At 46.9% G+C, this 21469-nt stretch overlaps 1 protein-coding gene across 4 annotated transcripts in view; it reads right to left on the minus strand.

The window, feature by feature from the left end:
- SLC8A1 (solute carrier family 8 member A1) overlaps positions 1 to 21469 on the minus strand; it is a 299351-nt gene that overhangs the window by 261496 nt on the left and 16386 nt on the right. For 3 of the 4 annotated variants that reach the window (XM_079968544.1, XM_079968541.1, XM_079968540.1), the window contains exon 1: positions 6543 to 6618. The exons of the other annotated variant lie outside the window; for it this stretch is intronic. In XM_079968544.1, the coding sequence (XP_079824670.1) occupies positions 6543 to 6588 (46 nt within the window). In that variant the 5' untranslated portion in view covers positions 6589 to 6618. Of the gene's footprint in view, positions 1 to 6542; positions 6619 to 21469 lie in introns of those variants that run through there. 4 annotated transcript variants of the gene reach the window in all.

Here is a 21469-nt window from a genome sequence, read left to right on the forward strand (position 1 = left end):
CTGCCAATTTTTAGGCCTTTTAAGGATTTCTGAGTGAGTGCTGTGAGTTGCCTCCTCTGGGCACTTCTCTCAAACCTCCTCCGTATCCGCTTCTCTCTCCTGTCCCCTCCAAGAGACAGAAAGAGAGAAAGTGTGTACGCATGCTTTGTTTTCCCATGGGATTTGGGTAAAAGCCTGAGAAAAATGTATCTGAGCCCTGAAAAGTACATAAAACTAAAACAGGAAGTGGGAAAGACTAGAGTTTCACTCTTACACCTTCCTCTTTCAGTTCTATGTACTAGGTACTTTTCCAGGAAGGAAAAGGTAGCCACCTCATGACCTGGGAGAGGAAGCAGTGATTAAGTTTTGGAGGCTCTAAGGTCTCGTGGGCACTGGGGGAAAACTTCAAGGGTGCCATTGTGCCCATAGGCACCACGTTGGCAACCTCTGATCTAGATGATACCAGTGACACACAATAGTCGGACAGGATTCCACCTTGAAAGACCATAGAGTCATAGAATTGGAAAGTTGGAAGGGACCCCCCAAGAGTTATCTAGTCCAACTGCCTGTGATGCTGGAATCTCAATTAAAACATCCATGACAGATGGCCACCCAACCTCTGCTTAAAAACCTCCAAAGATGGAGAGTCCACAACCTTCCAGACTACAGCTGTGCGCAAATGGCCCCTCAAGATCTACCCCACCATTTGGTGGCAGAGAAATTGTGGGGAACCGTTCCACCAAATTTCTCCAGAGGGAGGATAAATTCTGCAAAGAAATGGTGGGAAATATTTTGAGAAACGTCTACGAAATGTTTCTACCTCCCTCCCCGCCCCCCATGGGAAAAATGGGGAAAAAATCACAAATTTTCTCAGGGGTGTGTGGTGGGACAAAGTCTTCTGAGAAATTTCTGCTTAGCTCTACTCTAAACTTATAATTCTCATTGTGCTAAAGGGCCATTGGTGTTGTTTTTAAACATAATACTGTACTCTTGTTGCCTGGGGGTGGTGTGGGAGTGGGGAGAAGAATGTATCTATGATCTTATGTAAGGAAAATAAGATAAAGGAGGCATATTAGGGGAAATTGAGAGTCTGAAACATATCCTAAGGCAAATAGCTGGCTTTTTGTCATTAGTTTTTCCTACCCTGGGAGGTGAAGCTGGACCTGCTGGTTTGCCTAGCATATTGGAAATTGGTACATTCTCTCTCTCTCCCCATTATATTTTATTAAGGTTCAACATTTTTAACCTAGACAGTCAAAACACAATTTCGTCTTTTGTCTCATTTTTGTTGACTTCCTACCCCTTTTTCCATGGAGTTGTTGTTTCTTTAGTACATTCTCTCTCTCTCTCTCTCTCTCTCTCTCTCTCTCTCTCAACATCATAATAAGCCGACCCAACACATTTTGCTGCCTGATGCACTATAGCAAAAGGCTATAGCCTGCCCCCCTCCCTGGTTGTGTTCACACTCCCATTGACTGTGCATTCACTGTGTTTTCAGTGCTGAGTTTTTAACCTGTGGTTGCACCATGTTATCCAAAGTGCATATGTATCTTGGACTTTGTTAGCAGAGATTTCTGCCTGATGCCTTGTTTCTCAAGCCAGCTTCACATCAGCTGGAGTTCTTAGGCTATTCTTAATTTGTATCTGGGCAAGGTGTGAACACCTTTGCTTACGGGTGACCACCCCGCTTAATGCCCCCAGTGCGTACATGAACAGAAATGAATCTGACACTGGTCAATCCATGCTGATTATGTGATAGGGGAGGGGAGAGGAAGAGTTGTGAAATGTACTAGGGGAAAACAACTTCATTGTGCTCTCAAGGAAGAAATGTGAACATACCCCAAGTCAAGGTGCATAATACCCAAGGCTGTAAGTTATTTTGGTACCTACGGCAGGACATCCCACAAGAACCTCTCCCCTTCTCTGGCAGTAAAAATACACTAATAAATTAACTAACGTGGACAGTTTGTTCTCTGACCATGAAAATTTGCAGCTTAAGATGACTAACTCTGCCTAACAGTAGAGCCAGCCCCGATAGCACTAAAATTGTCCACAGGGTTTTGAGCTCCCCCTATTTTTCCGTGCCATGCCCATCACATGGCCAGGCCTTTTAGCACACGGACAACAGGCAGAAAATTAAGTGAGACCTATGGTAGGCCTGATCTGCAGCTCTTCCAATCATCGTCTGTTTAACATCTGTGCCGCAGAAGTTTCTCTTGCATTCCATTCCGAGCCCTGTTAGGATGGTGCCTTGTACAGTACTTTCATGCATCAGTTATGAAAAAAAGCAAAGTCCTCTCGCCCTGTTTATTCATATTAGCCAGGCAAGAGGACAAAAAGAGCTCCTTCTGCAGAGTCTAATTGGCACCTAGGCATAAAAATCCAGCCCTCTTTCCACCTTTTACACAGGCTGCAGACATCCGAAGACTGCTTCTGTGATAGGGCTGTCACCCGCTATAAGGAATCTTAGTCGGGTAATGGTATGAGTATGTCTTTGTTAAGCAATTGATCAAATCCACATGGATTTCAGTATAAATTGCAGTTCTGAAGCAAGAATAACACTTCCTTTGCTCTTAGGTGATACACACCCAGCTAGTGGGCTGGATCCTTATCTCCTCCACCCCCAGACATGGGCATAGCCGGGGGGGGGCGGGGCAGGGAGGGCCAGCTGCCCCACTAAATCAGTAAAAATACATAGCTAACTGAGGTTCTGCTCCCCAACCAAAGGCCTGCCCCCCAACAAAAATCCTGGCTATGCCCATGCCCCCAGCCGCCCACCTCCCTGTCAGTCACCTGACATCACAATGACATTAGCTGACTGGTTTTTGCATAGATCTCTGCACTGTAGCCCCAATGACCACCTGACCATTGCCGGTTGCAAAGAGCTCTGCATGGGGCTTTGCAGGTGCTACTGATCAGCTGATTGGCGGTACCTGCAAACCCCCTTTGGCCCAGCTGCATCTTTACCTGGTGCACCCCTGACATCATATATGATGTCAGATGCAGGGCAGGTGAGGGGGTGCCACAGAGTGGTGCCCTGCTGACACCAGGGTCACTGCTGCTTACCAGAATGCCGTGTGGGCACAGCAGGGTGGCAAGGCCTGCATGGGTGGGAACACCAGAGGTCAGCGGAGGCTGGCTTGGCTCCCTCGGTGTGCTCATACAGCCCCCATCCTTGCCTTGCCTTTCTCCAAAGCTTCATTAACCACAAGCCTCCAAATTTGGGATCCCCTCCAAACCCGTGCCAAAGCTTTGCAGTCATTTTGCAGTGAACCCCTTGCATTCTGCAACACCCCCCAAACTTAAGTGAGACATCAAACCGGGGTTCATAGTTAACACCCCAAAATCCAACATTGGCACAGGTTTGGAGGTGCTCCCAAATTTGGGGGTTCGTAGTTAATGAAGCCTTTCTTCCCACACTGTTCCAGTAAGTGGCTGCAGAGCTGGTGTCAGAAGGGTGTCTCTACAGCTCTGCACCAGTTGCTCCTGGTTGCGACCCCTCCGGCAGCCTCTGTGTCCATGCACACGAGATACATTGCTCACATCTCATGCACACATAAATGTGGCTGAAGAAAAGCTCCTGCATGCCGCTTCCTACATATGAATTGCACATGCTCATGTAGCGCACATATAACACAGTATTGAACACATGCACACTGGTTTCTTGAGATTCATTTAAGTACATTTTATTATTATTACTCCTGTCATTCCTTTCTCTTGGAGAGAAAGACAACAAGACTCACAGGTCTCTCTTTAATTCAGTGGACGTTTAGGGATTATTTGTTGTTTGCTGCCTCTTTAGCCCACGGCTCGTTAATTTGCTTTTAACGCAGTGATCTTATGCCTGGGAGTAATTCCCCTTGAAACTGAATGGAACTTACTTCTGAGAAAACCCACTTAGCATCACTTTGCAGCTTACTCAAGCATGCCGCGTTACTGTGTGCTTTTCCAGTGTATAACTGACAGCAGGGAGCACAAACTTGGGTGGGGGCAGGGGAAAGGAGGTTGATTGATTTGTGAGGGCAGCAAGGATATCCCCTCCCCCCTTATTCATTTCCTTAGTTTATTGCAAATGCTTTTGGCCTGCCCCTCTACAGAGATCCCAAGACAGTATACAAAAGTAAATAAAAATGAAGCAAACCAATCCAATATAATACGGGTCCCATGCATGCCATAGATTTGAAGCATATGGCTTCCTCCTCAAAGTACCATGGGAGCCGTAGTTTGCCACTCTGAGAACAACAATTCCCAGCAGCCTTAGCGAGCTACCGTTCCCAGGATTCTTTGGTGGAGGCAAAGCCATATGCTTCAAATGCGTTTAAAATTTATGGTGTAGATGTAAAAGGTAAAGGACCCCTGGACATTTAAGTCCCGTCAAAAGGCAACTATGGGGTGTGGTCTCATCTCGCTTTTCAGGCCGAGGGAGCTGGTGTTTGTCCACAGACAGCTTTCCAGGTTATGTGGCCAGCATGACTAAACCGCTTCTGGTGCAACGGGACAATGTGACGAGTGCCACAGTGGTACCCATTTAACTACTTGCACTGGTATGCTTTCGAACTGCAAGGTTGGTAGAAGCTGGGACAGAGCATCAGAAGCTCATCCCATCACACAGATTTGAACCACTGATCTTCTGATTGGCAAGCCCAAGAGACCCAGTGGTTTAGACCACAGCACCACCCCCGTCCCTGGTGTATATGTGACTACAATTAACAATAAACCCATATAACCGTAAAAAAAACCAGAGGAATAGACATAGAATCATAGAGTTGGAAGGGAACTGAGGGATCATCTAGTCTAACCCCCTGCAATGCGGGAATATGCAGCTTTTCCTTATGGGGATTGAACCTGCAACCCTGGCATTATCAGCACCACAATCTAACCAAATGAGTTATCTATGCAGTTAGAAACAAGCAGAAGGGACTAGATCAGGCATCCCCTAACCTTTGGCTCTCCAGATGTTTTGGACTACAATTCTCATCACCCCTGACCACTGGTCCTGTTAGCTAGGATTATGGGAGTTGTAGGCTAAAACATCTGGAGGGCCACAGGTTGGGGATGCCTGTACTAGTTGCTATTCAAAACCTGAACTTTAAAATTCCCGGGCAAGTCAATGATGTCTAAGCTGGTGCAGATATGATTGTCACATTGGTGCCAGTTGCAACCCTAGAAGGAAGACCCTCCAGAGAAAGCGAGATTCTCTGTTGCTACCCAACAAACTCCACCCAGGAACAGGGCATGGAGAATATTCTCCCCTCAAGATAGGCAGGCTGCTATAGGGAGAAGCTCTTCTTCATGCATTTGGGCTTTAAAGGACAGCAGCAGCAGCTTTGAGGCGAACAGGCATCTTTCAGAATTGGTGTGACATGATCCCATCTGGCTGGACCAGTTAGCATTAAGGCACTCATATTCTGCACGGAGCTTCCAGGTCATCTCCCAGGGCAGCCCCACGTACAACACATTGCAGCAATCCACTATTCTGGGAAGGTGGAATATTAAAATTTTGTTGCAATTACCAAAAAACAAAAACAAACAAACAAACAAACCCGTACTTGGAGACAGGTTTCCATTATTGTGCAGAAACGCCCAGAGTGGCAAGTTTAAGAGTGTATGAGAGAATGAATGGACTTTTGCAGCTAAGAGCCTTCTGCACCAAGTGGATAAAGGAAGTGGCCTAAGAAGGTGATTGAGAGTGAAAGTGAGGGTGGGAAACCCATAACATAACCAACATTTACTTGGATCCTGAAGCGAGGAGACCAAATGAGCGCCGCAACCGCCGATGGAGAGCAAATACTTGCGAGAAAACCACCCACACAGTCCTTATTTATGCTTCTTATTAAAACTGTGCAGAATAATAAAAAAAAAGGCCAATGGATTCTTAATTCATCAGCTCCCTGTTCACTACGGCGCGCGCGTACATTTTAACGCACAGCTGGAGCGCAACGGGAAAGCGAAGCAATGGGCTGAATACGAATTGGGAGGCGGGTAGGACTCACAAAGAAAGGATGCTCGGGATGCAGAAGGCGAAGCTGAAAGGGTGGGTGGGGGGAGACCAAACTTTTAACTGTTCTCTAACCAGAAGAAGGTGGCGGAGGGAGGGAAAGGGAGTTGGGGGTCAGAGCAAAACGGGCTTTGGTGTTCTCGTTCCGGCCCCTTTTTGCAAAGTTTGACTCGCCAAACGTGGGGAGATGAGGAGGGACCGAAGGCGCCTGCTCACTCTCGCCGCTCGCCAAACCCCAGAGACCCCGGAGCGGATAGAGGGCGAGGTGGTTGCAGTGCCGCGCGTTCCCTAGTGGGGCGCAGCGGGTCCCACCAAGGCCGGACCCCCAGGCTTAAACCGGGCGGAGGAATGGAGGAGATCCGCTCACCACTCTCCTTCTTCGCGGCTTTGTGCGCGCGCGAGGGTCATAGAATCGTGGAATTGGAGTTGGAGGGACCCGCGGGTCATCTAGTCCAACCCCCTCCAAGGAGAGGATCTTTTGCCCAACGTGGGGCTCGAACCCGCGACCCCGAGATTAAGAGCCTCATGCTCTCGGGCGCGCCAGAGAGCGGAAGGCGGCGCTTACCTGGCAGCAAGGGACGGTCGACTCCGCCAGTGGGGCGCAATGGCATCACCTGCAAGTCCAGACGCCAAGGACTGCGGGCTTTTGAAAGCGGGTTTGTGGACTCTGTTTTAAACACGCACCACACGTCGCCCTCCCCACCCCTAATTCCCAAACCGGCTCACCTTGCTGTTGGCCTCTGCCCAGCTGTGGCCTCTCGCCTCAGTCGCCGGCCTCCTTGGCTCAAGGGTGCCCCCTCATGGCGACATCTGCCGAGGAAGGTCCCGTTCCTCTCTCTGCCTTCCCTCCATGAGGGCCAAGGAGGGGGCTCAGGGACAGAGCAGCTGCTTGGCATCTAGAACTCTCCAGGCCCCACACACTGCAGGCATGCGTCCCTCAGAAGGTTGCCCCAGAGGGAGAGTGGGCCTAGAGCTGAAAATTGTTCCCTGCCCTGGCTATGCTCTCTCATCCCGAAAGAGGAGAGGAAAATGAAGGGGATGGCTGTAGCTCAGGTGTAGGGCGCCTGTCTGTCATGCAGAAGGTCTCAGGTCCACTCCCTGGCATCTCCAGGTAGGGCTGAGAGAGAGGCTCCCTTCCTGGAACCCTTGAGCTCTGATGCCAGTCAGGGGAGATCAGTCTCCACCAACCAGAAGTTGAGGATGATAAATCCCATCAGATCCATCCATAGCCAGGGATAATGGGATTTGTGGTCCAAAATATTTGGAGGATACTTGGCTGGCGAAGGTTGGTGCAAACAGTGCTGATCTATGTGGACCAGTGGTTGGACTTGGTATAAGGTGAGCTGCCTATGTCTCTCAAGTTAGATAGCTTTTATACCCTTGATTTGTTAACCATTATGTATCCAGATACCAGTTGCTGGGAATCAAAGGCATCTGGTCCCACAGCTGCACTAGATGGGCCATTGGCCTGATCCTGCAGGTTCTTATTGTGCTCTGTTCTGCCAAAGACATGCACAGAAATGATCTGACCATTGTTTTAAGAACAATTTAAGAATTAGCATTGCTTTTTGGTCTTCTCTTAGTAGCAACTATCATCACCACCTACTGCACATCCAAAAAAGTCACCCCAAATTTCACCATGCAAACTCCAACGTGTAATCTCAGCAATGTAAATAATATCAAATGTAAAATAAAAATTAAAATGCACCGAATAGGACAATTTCAATTTCAATTCAATATATTGCAGGAGTGAGGAATCTCAGACCCCGGGGCCGAATGCCTCTCTATTTGGCCCCCAGGACTCTCCTCAGACCACACTGCCTCTCCAGCCACACCTGCGACTGGCTCTGCCTTGCATTCTCCTTGAGGGTTTTTGCCTGGCTGGAATATGCGCTTGAACTCTGCAAGTGCCTCTTGTTTGTCCAGATGAAGGCTAGAGAGGTGTATAGGGTTTTTTTTTTTTTAAACCAACCTGTTGTACAGAGGTTAAAAAAAAAGCATTCATTGTTCTGCCCATTTTTGCCTGTGGCATCTGGGAGATTGTTCAGAACAGAATGTAGCTCTTAGGCTAAGAAAAGTTCTATATTCCTGCTATATCAAATGTAACTCTCTAAGTTCAAAAAAGTTTGCTCTGTGTATGGGAGAGGTAGGAATCTCAGCACACACACAGTAGCTCTCTGGAGTGTAGATTTCCTGCTCCCATATTTGTGTTCTAGTGACACTGATCCAGAATGTTTAGGTATTTGTCTTCACAACAGCCCTGTGAGGTCTGCGAGAGAGAGAGAGAGAGAGAGAGAGAGAGAGAGAGAGAGAGAGAGAAAGAGAGTGACTGGCCCAACAGGATTTTCTTCATGTTTAAAGGTCTGTAGACTTCGCCACAACTGGCCTCTCTTTGGATTCCCTGATTCCTGCTGCTTTGAAATTCTTCAAATGAACCCTTCAGCCCTGCGCTGCCACGCACTGGAGACATTTTTTCCGTACGCCTTGCCCACAGTTATCTAACCCACTGAGATTTAATAGCCTGCCCTGCTGCTGCTGGTCTAATCAGGCTTCGACCAGGGAGGGGAGGGGTACAGCCACTCTGCTTTGTTTATAGTGTGGGTGGGTCAGCCCAAGTGGGTCATATAGAACAGCGCTAGATGGGGGAATTTGGCAGCTGTCTCAAAGTTTCCTAGCTGTAAGTTATTACCAGGTTGCCATGCCCACAAGAAGGAAGCCTGCTTAAACAAGGGCACCCCTTTCTGTTCCAGCAAAATAACCATGATGACCAAGCAGAAAAAAAGAAACCTGTTGCTATTTAAAGCCCTGGTCATTGCCATCCTAAATACAGGGTTCCCATGGCACAATGCACGGGAAACAAAGGACAGTGTTTTTTTTGTTCCCCCTTCAAATCTGTTAATTAAATTTCTATACTGCCCTTCATCCGAGGATCACAGGGCAGTTTACACTATAAAAGCACCCAAATGCACAACATGGTAGCAAATAAAAACAATACCCCCCTACAGTATTTATTAGAATCAAGTCAAAACATCAGGTATTTCCAGGAACTTCTCTTAATGGAGTGGGGCTTCGCAATTCCCCACGTTTGGATTGAGAATGTGATGCCAAACCGACTTGTCCATGAAAGTCATTGTTATGTACTGAGTTGAATAGGATCCCGAATGCAGCAGTCTGATTGGTCCACAGGAGCCACCCAATCCAGCTCCAGGTTGAAGGGAATCCACAACCTGATTGGCCTAGAGGAGAAGCGCGGAATTAGCCAATCACGTGGAACCCAGTGTGTAAATAATGTATATAAGGCAGACATTCTGGGGGAACATCCATTCCTCTTCACCACTATGAGCTGAATAAAGAGCATGAAATCCACTCTTGACTCTGAGTATATTTCAGTCATACATTCTGAAAGTGTGTGTAGTAAGATGATAAAATTTTTCTCCTCCTAGTAACACGCCAGAAATGTCCATTCTCAAAGCAGCAACTAAGATTATGGGCTAGGCTGGTGGCCCCTGTGGATTTCCTCTATCCAGGCATCTGCACCCTCTTCAGGCACAGAAGGGAATCACGGCGTGCTGCATCTGCAGCCAAGATTGACAAGCGATGTGAAGCTGCTACATTGGTCATGGAAGAGGATGTGGTTGAGGAAGAGGATGTGGTTGAGGAAGTGTTACCCCTTGGATATCCCAGACGCCTTCCTTAAAAGTTCAGCTTTCACGTAAAAAAATATGGGAAGGCTGTAGGCCTTTTGTGGAGGCAGAAAGAAAAGCATGCAGCTGGTATCATTAATTCCCTCTATTTCCAATTTTCAGGAATGGTTCTTATGGTTTATGCAGACAAAAACACCAGCACCCACCCACAAGATGGAGGTTTCAGGAGATTCCAAGATCAGCAGAATAGTGGATGAGCACAGATTAAATCTTGCTGCCTAGGCTGCACAATCCTGGGAACAGGGTGGTATAAGCAATGGAGGCGGGACATCAGGTGATGTGGCATCAGGTGATGGGCAAGGTTTGAGGAACATGGCCTGGTTGGTCAAATTGGGAGACCAAGATTAGCTTGTGAGGCAGAGGTTCCCCACCATGACCAAGGGCAAGCACCATGGGGTTCGCACTTCCTTGCAGTGCTCTATTGGGAGTAGGGGAACAGCCAGCTGTATTCCATGTCTCCTGTTTGGCAACCTCAGACTGTCTCCCCTCTGGATCACACAGGTACTCCAACAGCCAGCAGCATAGTTTAAGCAACTTGGGGGAACCACCAGGTCTTGAGGGTGCCCAGAAATCCAATTGAGCAGTTTATTTAAAAGGAGTATACAAAAAGGGGTGGTTGACAGGTGGCTTTGTCCAGTCAATAGGAGGTGCTGGTACATAGCCACAACAGGTGTTGTGAACTTCTGGCAAAGATGGGAGCTGGGCTGTCTACGTGTTAATTCCCACAGCCTCCCTTGCCAAACCACCAGTGTACTGGGTAACATGGTGTAGGAAATGGAAACTGAGTGAACTGTGATTTTTAAAGAAACAGGTTAGGGAGAGGCCAGAACTGTGCCCTTACGTAACCAAAACACACCAACTCCAACCCCCAATGGTTATGAACTTTATCTCCACCATCCCACAAATTCATTGGATGAAGTCTTTACTGAATCCAGCAGGGCTTGTTGAAATTGAAACTTCATATAGAATGTATTGCCCAGCCTGAATTTATTAGAAAGCAGTCCTCCATGGGGCATTTGTGTAAGGTTTAAAGGTAAAGGTAAAGGGACTCCTGACCATTAGGTCCAGTCGCAGACGACTCTGGGGTTGCAGCGCTCATCTCGCTTTATTGGCCGAGGGAGCCGGCATACAGCTTTCAGGTCATGTGGCCAGCATGACTAAGTCACTTCTGGCGAACCAGAGTAGTGCATGGAAACCTCTGTTTACGGTACCTTCCCACCGGAGTGGTACCTATTTATCTACTTGCACTTTGACGTGCTTTCAAACTGCTGACTTTGGGGCCAGACAAGATCTCAAGTCCTCTCTCCAAAAATCTGAACTGCCATTCTCCAGTTTCTGGCTATTATTACAACAACGTTCAATAAAGAAATTGCTTTTGTTTTAAAAATAATTTTCTTAGTGTTCATTCACTCACTCGGAATGCACCCTTGTTTTCTGCCTTGGCTAATTTTTCCTCACTGTAACCTGAAAAATTCGTGCTAAGAGCAATGGTAGGTTGTGTAGCCTCCTCCTCTCCCTCTCTGGCTGCCCACCATCTTCTTCTTCCCCCTGCCTTATGGGTGGCATAGAGCCCCACAAATCACTGGCCCCTTCTTCCAGCTCATCCTCCTGCCCCCTATCTCCTCCGCCTAGCCTTTGGACTCCTGGCGAGTCATGGGAAGGTTGGACGAAGGTATTTGCAAGGAGCATAATGCATGGTCTGGGAGACATGGGGAAGTCTTGGGGGTTTGGCCTGACTCTTAACACTGCCGGACCCTCTCCTCCAAGCCTTTAAGAGAGTTAACTCGACTGATGTGTCAGCAATGGAGGTCTTCTGAAAGCTTTTTCCTCCTGCTGCTGGCCATTAATCTCTCTAATCCTCTTTTTTGCTGAAGAACTATTGTGCACCATCTCTGCTCATGTGGCACAGCCAGCAAATGGCTTTTGCAGCAGTTCCTGCCTATGTGTAAGGTTACTCCCATTTCTTCCTGTGAAACTGCGAAAACAACAACACATATTGGATTTTTGAAATCATGTTTCTAGGGTGTGCCACAATCCGGCTATTTTTTGTGACCAGTGGCCAAAGCAAGGTACGGTCTATAAAAAGGGACTTTACAGAATGCAATCATCTATCTGAAAGTATCCTCTCTTTGAAAGACAGTCTTTTCCAAGTTTAGTTTAAAACCAAGAGAAAGGAGGAGAGCAAGAGGGGCCTTGAAGTTGCCCACCAGCACTTAGCACCTAGACAGCAAACAACACAGGGAGAAGGGCCAGCTGACTGCAGCATTGCAGATAATAATAATAATAATAATAATAATAATAATAATAATAATTTGTTATTTCTATCCTGCCCATCTGGCTGGGTTTCCCCAGCCACTCTGGGCAGCTTCCAACAAAGATTAAACATACATTAAAATGTCACACATTAAAAACTTCCCTAAACAGTGCTGCCTTCAGATGTCTTTTAAAAGTAAGATAGTTGCTTACTGCTTTGACATCTGATGGGAGGGCGTTCCACAGGGCAGGCACCACTACTGAGAAGACCCTCTGCCTGGTTCCCTGTAACTTCACTTCTCGCAGCAAGGGAACCACCAGAAGGCCCTCAGAGGTGGACCTCAGTGTCCGGACTGAACGATGGGGGTGGAGATGCTCCTTCAGGTATACAGGACCACGGCTATTTAGGGCTTTAAAGGTCAGCAGCAACACTTTGAATGGTGCTCGGAAGCGTACTGGGAGCCAATGAAGATATTTCAGGACCGGGGCCACTCCCAGTCACCAGTTTAGCTGCCACATTCTGGATTAACTGCAGTTTCCGAGTCACTTTCAAAGGTAGCCCCACGTAGTTGGTTTGTATTCCTTTTGAAATTTGATTTACAAATTTGTATCTGTATAAATAAATTAGCATATACAGATCTGATGAAAGTCTGTGTCCTCCATTTTTGGAAGACACATTTCCTCCCCTCTGCGCATTTTGATGATGTGCAAGAAGCCACCCTCATACACAGTCTGACCAGCAGGCTGATACAAAGCCAGGTTGCATTTGAGCTCAACAAAGCTACCATAAATAGGTAGTGGCTTGGGATGGGCTTGTGTGAAATCTAACCTGCCTAAACACAGCATGCTGTTCATGTTAACTGCAATAAGTAAATGACACTCCCCATTTTAATTCATGAATATACCATTCAACAAATGACCACTTGGGAGCCATAATTCAGCCAACCCTGACCTAGGGACGGGTCACTTACAACGAAGAATCGTTACCGTTTTATTCTTTGGATGACCAGCTGCAAAGGAAAAAAAAGTTGCGCAAGAGAAGGAATTTTGATCCAAAGGTACAGAAGGCCCCCAGCTGACAGGATAGATACGACCCCTTTCCATTCATCAAATGATTGATCTGATGAATAGGGAGGGTTGATTTTCACCCCCTTCATCAGGTGGTGGGCTGGGTATAGAAATGTAACTCTGTCATGACTTTTTGTCTCTATCAAAATTGATGGGGGCAGAAAAATTTGCTTGTGGGGGACGAATCAAGTCCTCAGGTTGGGGTTAGCCACTTCTGCCCCAGGAAAAAAAAATTGAGCTCCATTTCCAACAAAAATGTATATATGGTGTTACCCACAAATTACTTGTTGACTAGAGCAAAATCTTGCTTGGAATTTGAGTATCACACAGCCTTGCTGGTGTGCACAGAATTTAGGTACAGTGGTACCTCAGGTTAAGTACTTATTTTGTTCCGGAGGTCCGTTCTTAACCTGAAACTGTTCTTAACCTGAAGCACCACTTTAGATAATGGGGCCTCCCACTGCCGCCGCGCTGCCATAGCACGATTTCTGTTCTCATACTGAAGCAAAGTTCTTAACCTGAAGCACTACCGTATTTTTCGCTCTATAACACGCACTTGACCATAACACGCACATCGTTTTTAGAGGAGGAAAACAAGGGGGGGGGGATTCTGAATGAAACAGTGGATGTATCATTTTTGTGCCTCATGCTGTGGCCACAGACATCTGACCTGATGGTTTGGGGTGACCCAATGCAAAGATCCTGAGGATCCATGTGGATCCATGCTTTGTAACCATGTTTTTGCACCATTGCAGCCCCAGGCAACAGTGGGTGCGTGATTTTTTTGGTGCAGGCTGTAGCAATGGGCATGTAATGTGATCTGATGGTGAATTTGGGGTGACCCAATGCAAAGATCCTGAGGATCCATGTGGATCCGTGCTTTGTAGCCACATTTTAAGTGGGGAGGGAAGGGAAAACACAGAAGGGACAAGGAGCACGAGAGGGGTGTGCAGAGAAGCAGCTGGCTAAGAATGCAGGAGAGGGGTTGAACGGGAGGGAGGAAAGGAAGGCAAAAGTTTTTCCCCACCCACCCAAGCCAGCCCTCTCTCTCTCTCTCTCTCTCTCTCTCTCTCTCTCTCTCTCTCTTTCTCTCTCTCTCTCACCTGCATGTTTTCCGGCTGCCTGCGAGTCCCTAAAATGCTTCCTTGGACGCAGCAGCACCGGAGCACGGAGAGGAATTAGAAGGAAGGATGCGATTCTTTCCTTTCCCCTCTGCTTGCTTGGAGGGGAGGGGATTTGCTCTTTGTTCCGTTTGAGCAAACAGCAACTGAAACAGAAGAGGGTGGGCAGTAATACCCTGAGGCAGAATGCAGGAAAGCAACAGCTTCCTCTCTTCAGGCGTCCCTCCTCCCTGACGTGCGCGATTGGATTTTTGCCTGATTTTTGCCCCTGCACTCAGGCCAGTCGGCTCCAGGGACCACACATTCGCTCAATAACACGCACAGACATTTCCCCTTACTTTTTAGGAGAAAAAATCTGCGTGTTATAGAGAGAAAAGTACAGTATTTCTCGGTTAGCGGAGTCTGTAACCTGAAGCATATGTAACCTGAAGCGTATGTAACCTGAGGTACCACTGTATTTAGGGGATGGGATGAGCTGTGCTGGTGAAAAAATGTACCAGTTGGTGACATTAACATGCAAAAAGCATGCAGTCTCGTTGTTAGGAAATGATATATATTTGAAATAAATGTCACCAGACAGCGTGGAAGTGGCTCACTTATTTGGCTCCTTCTCTTCCACACTATCTGAATCTCTCGTTCACTTGCATATGGAGGGAATCAGAACACTACTCAGCAAGTTGTCTCGGGCAAGTAACTTATCTGTCATTCTTACCCATCCCAAAAGGTTGCAGGGAAGTTAAAATGCTGCTCTAAGTTCTCTGAAGGAGGGGAAGAGGATACAAAACAAGTAGATAAAACACGAGTACATGCTGCACTCTGTCAAAGGATAAATAGGTCAAAATGGGAACACTCATCCCTCAGTCATGGGTAGCCTTTCCCTGATTTGACCCATAGCTTTCACACATTCAAAAGTACTACATGCCCAGTGGAATTTGTATTTCTTTTTATTTGAACAGCAAACATCATGTACCACGGTTTCAGATGCAGCGGCTTAAAACACAGCAAGGTTGTTTCTTCTCTGCCTCATTTCAAGGTGCATTCTTACATTGCTGTACATGTCAGGGTGTGTGTTTTCAGCTGATGAGCATCACTTGTTTGGCTTCCCTGTTTGCTCCTTCCCAACTCCTATTTATGTCCTGTGCACATGCACAATGGCTGTCTCACATGTACACACCTGTGGCTTACGTTCTTAGATCAGTAAGGGTTAAGGGCAAGCACAACAAACAGCAGCGTTTCTCCAGAAACTATGGGATGCAGATGGATTGGGGCTAACATCATGTGTGCTCAGCTTTAAACGCCAGCAGTGGGATTGTTCTGGAGCCAGAGCAAATGGTTATGTGTACATAGCCTTCACCGTGAATTTCTTCTGAAACGTCTGTAGCGCAGAAGGGGGCCATAGGCAGCAGTAGATTGCATGTTTGCATACAAAACCCCGTCTTCTATTCCTGGCATCTTCAGCTAAAATAATAAGGGGCATTCAAGGGCTAGGAAAGGGATCTCCATCAGAGACCATGGATTGCTGGTGGTGCTCAGAGCAGACAATATTGGCTAGAGCAGTGGTTCTCAACCTGTGGGTCCCCAGATGTTGTTGGACTACAACTCCCATCATCCCTGAGCTCTGACCTTGCTAGCTAGGGATGATGGGAGTTGTAGTCCAACAACATCTGGGGACCCACAGGTTGAGAACCGCTGGGCTAGAGGGACTCATGGTCCTGCTTAGTGCTAAGGAGCTTCATCTTTCTCCCTCATTGTCAAGAGTTGTTTGTGGCTCTGGGGCAAGCACAGGTCCAAAGCCAGAGTGGGTGTCCAGGGGATGTGACAACTTTCTTCAGATCTCAAGCGCAGGAAGTCAGGAGATCTGCACTAAGGCAATACTGAGCTGAATATGGTCTTGTAACAAGTTGCTGATTCCTTTTCTTCTGGTTCATTGTAGCATAGCCTTGTAAATAAGCCAGCCAAAATTACAAGCCCGCCATGGAGGAACAGAACTTCTTCTCGGAGTTGAAATGCCCTCCCCAGAGATTTCCAACGTGATAATCTTTACGGAGCCAGGTGAAGATATTTTTATTCTCGCAGACCTTTGAATTTCAGTTTGGATTTTAGATCTGGGCACAAATGGCTTTCTCTGTGCTTTTTCATAGGTTGGGTTTCTTTTTATAGCAATTTTACTCTGGTCAGGTGTTATGCTGGTTCTTTGTTCCTATGACATTTGTGCTGAGATCGTTTTATAGTTTACATTGCATTTGTATACTTCACTGATTTTTTGAAAACCATCCAGAGGACTTGGGTTGGTTGTCGGCTTGGAAATGGCACCAGATCAACCAGCAAGCAAACAATTAATGCTTCTTAGCCTGCTGTGGACTGGAAGAAGAGGGAGGGAGAGTTCCTTACCTCTCGCATTATTAGCCTGCTGATTTCTGTGCTGACCCCAGAGGAGGGGCAGAGCACTCTGGTCCCCTTCTACAATCCCACTTATTTGCCAGCATGGAATTCCTTATCATCTATTGCTTCACTAAGCCTAGTGGACATCTCTTTCTCATGTACTTGAAAGCACATGGTCCTTTATAACTGCATCAGTGGTCTAGTGGAAGGGAAATACATGGGGGAGGGGCAGTTACTTGGTACTTCTTTCAGAGCAGGAGCAGGGAAATAATCTGCCAGAGGAGTAGAGGTCCTTGCCCTGACATATCCATGAGGTGACAATGAAGCTTTAAAGTTTTATTGTGGTAGGTAAACATAGATGAAGTCACAGAATGAAGAGAATAATAAAGCAGAGGCTGTGTATGTAATGTACTAAAGTTCTCACTAGTGATGTATGGAAGTGAGAGCTGGACCATAAAGAAGGCTGATCGCCGAAGAATTGATGCTTTTGAATTATGGTGCTGGAGGAGACTCTTGAGAGTCCCATGGACTGCAAGAAGATCAAACCTCTCCATTCTGAAGGAAATCAGCCCTGAGTGCTCACTGGAAGGACAGATTGTGAAGCTGAGGCTCCAGTACTTTGGCCACCTCATGAGAAGAGAAGACTCCCTGGAGAAGACCCTGATGTTAGGAAAGATGGAGGGCACAAGGAGAAGGGGGCGACAGAGGACGAGATGGCTGGATAGTGTTTTCGAGGTTACCAGCATGAGTCTGACCAAGCTGCGGGGGGCAGTGGAGGACAGGAGTGCCTGGCGTTCTCTGGTCCATGGGGTCACGAAGAGTCGGACACGACTAAACGACTAAACAACAACAAAGTTCTCACCCTGGGCCAGCAGGCGGATACTGTAAATAGTTTTCACTCAGGTCCACATATGCAAATAAGGGACTGAAAGTGATGTTCAGTGATTGGATAGTTACAGAAAATGGTTGTTGTTGCATTGTAGTGGAGCTGTAAATAAGCAGGCTGGCTGAACCCTTCAGTTCAGTTCAGTTCAGTTCTGTTCTGTGAATAAACAAGAGCTGTTTGAAGAATCGCTGTGTTGTCTGATATGTTCACCCACAACTTAACAGTAACAATTGTAAAGAATACAATCCCCTTCTCCTGGTACGCGCCAGTCATATAACTCCTGGGTAACTTGCACATTTGGGACCCCTCCACACACCCCTTTTATTCTACATTCATGATAATCTGTGCTCATGGTGGTATTGGGGCAATTATACATTCTCAATACTGTTTGCACTTACTCAAGTTTCAGGGTAGACATACTGCGTTGTTTCCACTCAGTGCATGCATGGCCTGTAACTTTCTGCTGAAATCCTGTCTTTTTGTTTGTTTTTTTAATATCACAAATGTTCTAGGTTTTGGTCCCACTTTAGCTGCCCTGTAGTGCAAGAGTGCATCTTCAGATAATAATGTGGCCTCATTGAGGAAGTATCACAGAACAGACAAGTAAAAAGGAATGGTGTGCGGATGCTATTATTGCATGAACGACATATTGCAGAATATGCCTGCAAAAAACAGGGACCCTTCCTTGCTTACACCCACGTCCCAAGCTACAAGGATGGTGATGAGGATAGCCTACCTGGCAGGTTTGTTGTAAGTTCGAAGGCAAGAAAGAAAACAAATAAACAAAAAGCCGCTTTGTATCACTGAAATGCTATTTAAACGGTTTATTATAAGTTTCACTTTACATCAAGCAACATAATACATGAGGAGTGTAATGGCACATTTCATATTTAATAAATAAGAACATCAGTGCATTTTAAAGCTGTCTGCTGCTGTCAACTGAAATTTCCTGCCTGCCCCCATGAAAGCAGAATGAGAACCCCCTGGAGTCTAGCTGCAAAATGTAGGTCAGGCTCACCTCAGAGTACTCCAAGCCTTGTTCATAGCTAATGCAGCTTTTGCAAAATTAAAGAGAAATGACAGGCAAGAAGTTCTTGGTAAGTGGCACAGACGGGGACTACTACAGCAGCGGGTATATCTGGTAACCATTAAACCAAACTGATAATAAAGTAGTATAGAAAGCATGGGAAAATGAGTCAATAGATTTTTAGGCTTGTGTGCCAATGCAGCAACGCCTTATGGCTCCCTAGTCTGAAGTGTGTTGTCCATTTCTTTCAATGCCAGAAGCAGATCTGGGTTTGCCTCCAATTGCACCATGGACTTGCTCCTGCCAAAGAAATGAGTGGGACAACTCGTGTCTCCACACCAAACACTTATTTCACCATCAATGCCTACTGGTATCTGCACTATACCCTACCCTACAATATTTCTCCTCAGAAAATAGGGACATCCTATTCCATACCCTCCAACATTTCTCAAATGAAAATAGGCACATCCTATTCCATACCCTCCAACATTTCTCAAATGAAAATAGGGACATCCTATTCCATACCCTCCAACATTTCTCTGATGGAAATAGAGACATCTTAAGGAAAAGTGGGACATTCCAGGATCAAATCAGAAACTGGGATGACTTCTGTAAATCCAGGACTGTACCTAGAAAATAGGGACACTTGGAGGGTCTGCTATACATTTAAAGCAGTGCCATACCACTTTAAACCATTGTGGCTTCCCAATAAGAAATTGTAGCTTGTTAAGGGTTCTGAGAGTTGTTAAAGGTAAAGGGACCCCTGACCATTAGGTCCAGTCATGACCGACTATAGGGTTGCGGCGCTCATCTCGCTTTACTGGCCGAGGGAGCCGGCGTACAGCTTCCGGGTCATGTGGCCAGCATGACTAAGCCGCTTCTGACGAACCAGAGCAGCACACAGAAATGCCATTTACCTTCCCGCCAGAGCGGTACCTATTTATCTACTTGTACTTTGATGTGCTTTCGAACTGCTAGGTTGGCAGGAGCAGGGACCGAGCAATGGGAGCTCACCACGTTGCGGGGATTCGAACCGCCGACCTTCTGATCGGCAAGCCCTAGGCTCTGTAGTATAACCCACAGCACCACCCATGTCCCCTTAGAGTTGTTAGGAGGCCACTATTCCCCTCACAGAGCGACAGTTCCCGGAGTTCCCTTGGAAGAGAAACGGACTGTTAAACCATGAACTGTAGCTCTGTGAGGGAACTAGGAGTCTCCTGACAACTCTCTGCACCCTCAGCAAGCTACAATTCCCACAAACCTTTGGGAGAAACTATGGCTGGCAGGTGGCGCTGTGGGTTAAAGCCTCAGCGCCTAGGACTTGCCGATCGAAAGGTCGGCGGTTCGAATTCCTGCGGCGGGGTGAGCTCCCGTCGTTCGGTCCCAGCGCCTGCCAACCTAGCAGTTCGAAAGCACCCCCGGGTGCAAGTAGATAAATAGGGACCGCTTACTAGCGGGAAGGTAAACGGCGTTTCCGTGTGCAGCTCTGGCTCTGGCTCTGGCTCTGGCCAGAGCAGCGATGTCACGCTGGCCACGTGACCCGGAAGTGTCTCCGGACAGCGCTGGCCCCTGGCCTCTTGAGTGAGATGGGCGCACCAACCCCAGAGTCTGGCAAGACTGGCCCGTACGGGCAGGGGTACCTTTACCTTTTACCTTTTATGGCTGGCTTGATATTGCTTCTCAATATGTCACCATGAGATAAAAGCCATGTAGGAGCAGTTTGCCACTCGTGGTGGTTAGAACAACACTTCAGTGACAGCCAAATGGGTGGAGACCGACTGTGTGGGCCTTTCTCATCAAACGGGCCTCCTCTTCTCTTGACAGGGTGCCAGCTTTGTGGTCAGGGGTGTGGCCTGGTAAGAGCCACATGGGCGGCCACATGGGCAGCACTCCAGCTTTAAAGAAACAATTTACCTTTTCCAAAGCACAGCACCAGCCCATGAGGTCTAATTGTTACCTAGGGCATTCCTAGTGCCTAGTATTCCGATTTTATGGCTGCCTCTTTGCAGCAATGCAGCACAAGTTTTCGTTGCATCATCCGATTGCTTCTAAGCAACCATCATTCCATCCACGTGAAGTGGATGCATGAACAGTTCAGAAATGATCTGATTGCTCACTGAAGTTATATTAAGAGTACTTTGATCCTGTATTGAGTGCTAAGAACAAATACAAGGATTTCCGTGTATTGACCTTCCTGGGTCAATAGCAGTGTGGGATAGCTTGGGTGAGAAAACGTGCCTATCTCTCTATCTCTTTCTCTCTCTCCCCTTGTCTTTCTGCATTATGTGCTTTGCCCTCACAGAACATTTCCCTTCTGGCTCCCAGCCATTTCAAACTGAGATGTCACCTATCTCCAGTCTCATGGTACAACACTTGCTCATAGATCTTAATTACAAGTGCTCTGTTCTCACCGCAGGGTTAATGATGGTTTTCGAGGGGTGTCGGGTGAGTTAAGTCGTTTCCATTTCAAAAAGTGAGAAGTTACTGACCCGTAGGCAGCTGTATGGAAACACCCTGCTTGCAATTCTTTCGAGCCAAGAAATTTCACGGAATGTATATTGCAGCATCTAGTAGTTTGACAGTCGACCACTTTGACATGAAAAGGAAAATAAGCCAGCCACCTTGACTAGCAGGCCTGTAATCATGCAAGTGGCTTCTTTTGACTTATTTGTGATCTGTGTAGAAAAGTGACCAATAAATGTTTTAAATAAAACATTCAAATGCTAAATTCAGGTAGGTAGCCGTGTTGGTCTGATGCAGTCGAAATAAATTTAAAGATTAAAAAATTGTCCAGTAGCACCTTAGAGACCAACTAGGTTTGTTCTGGGTACTGTGGTACCTCGGGTTAAGAACTTAATTTGTTCCGGAGGTCCGTTCTTAACCTATAACTGTTCTTAACCTGAGGTACCACTTTAACTAACGGGGCCTCCTGCTGCTGCGCAATTTCTGTTCTCATTCTGAAGCAAAGTTCTTAACCCGAGGTACTATTTCTGGGTTAGCGGAGTCTGTAACCTGAAGCGTCTGTAACCCGAGGTACCACTGTATAAGCTT

Source organism: Podarcis cretensis, assembly GCF_951804945.1.
Source record: "Podarcis cretensis genome assembly, chromosome: 3".
In the NCBI taxonomy this organism is placed as follows: Eukaryota; Metazoa; Chordata; class Lepidosauria; order Squamata; family Lacertidae; genus Podarcis; species Podarcis cretensis.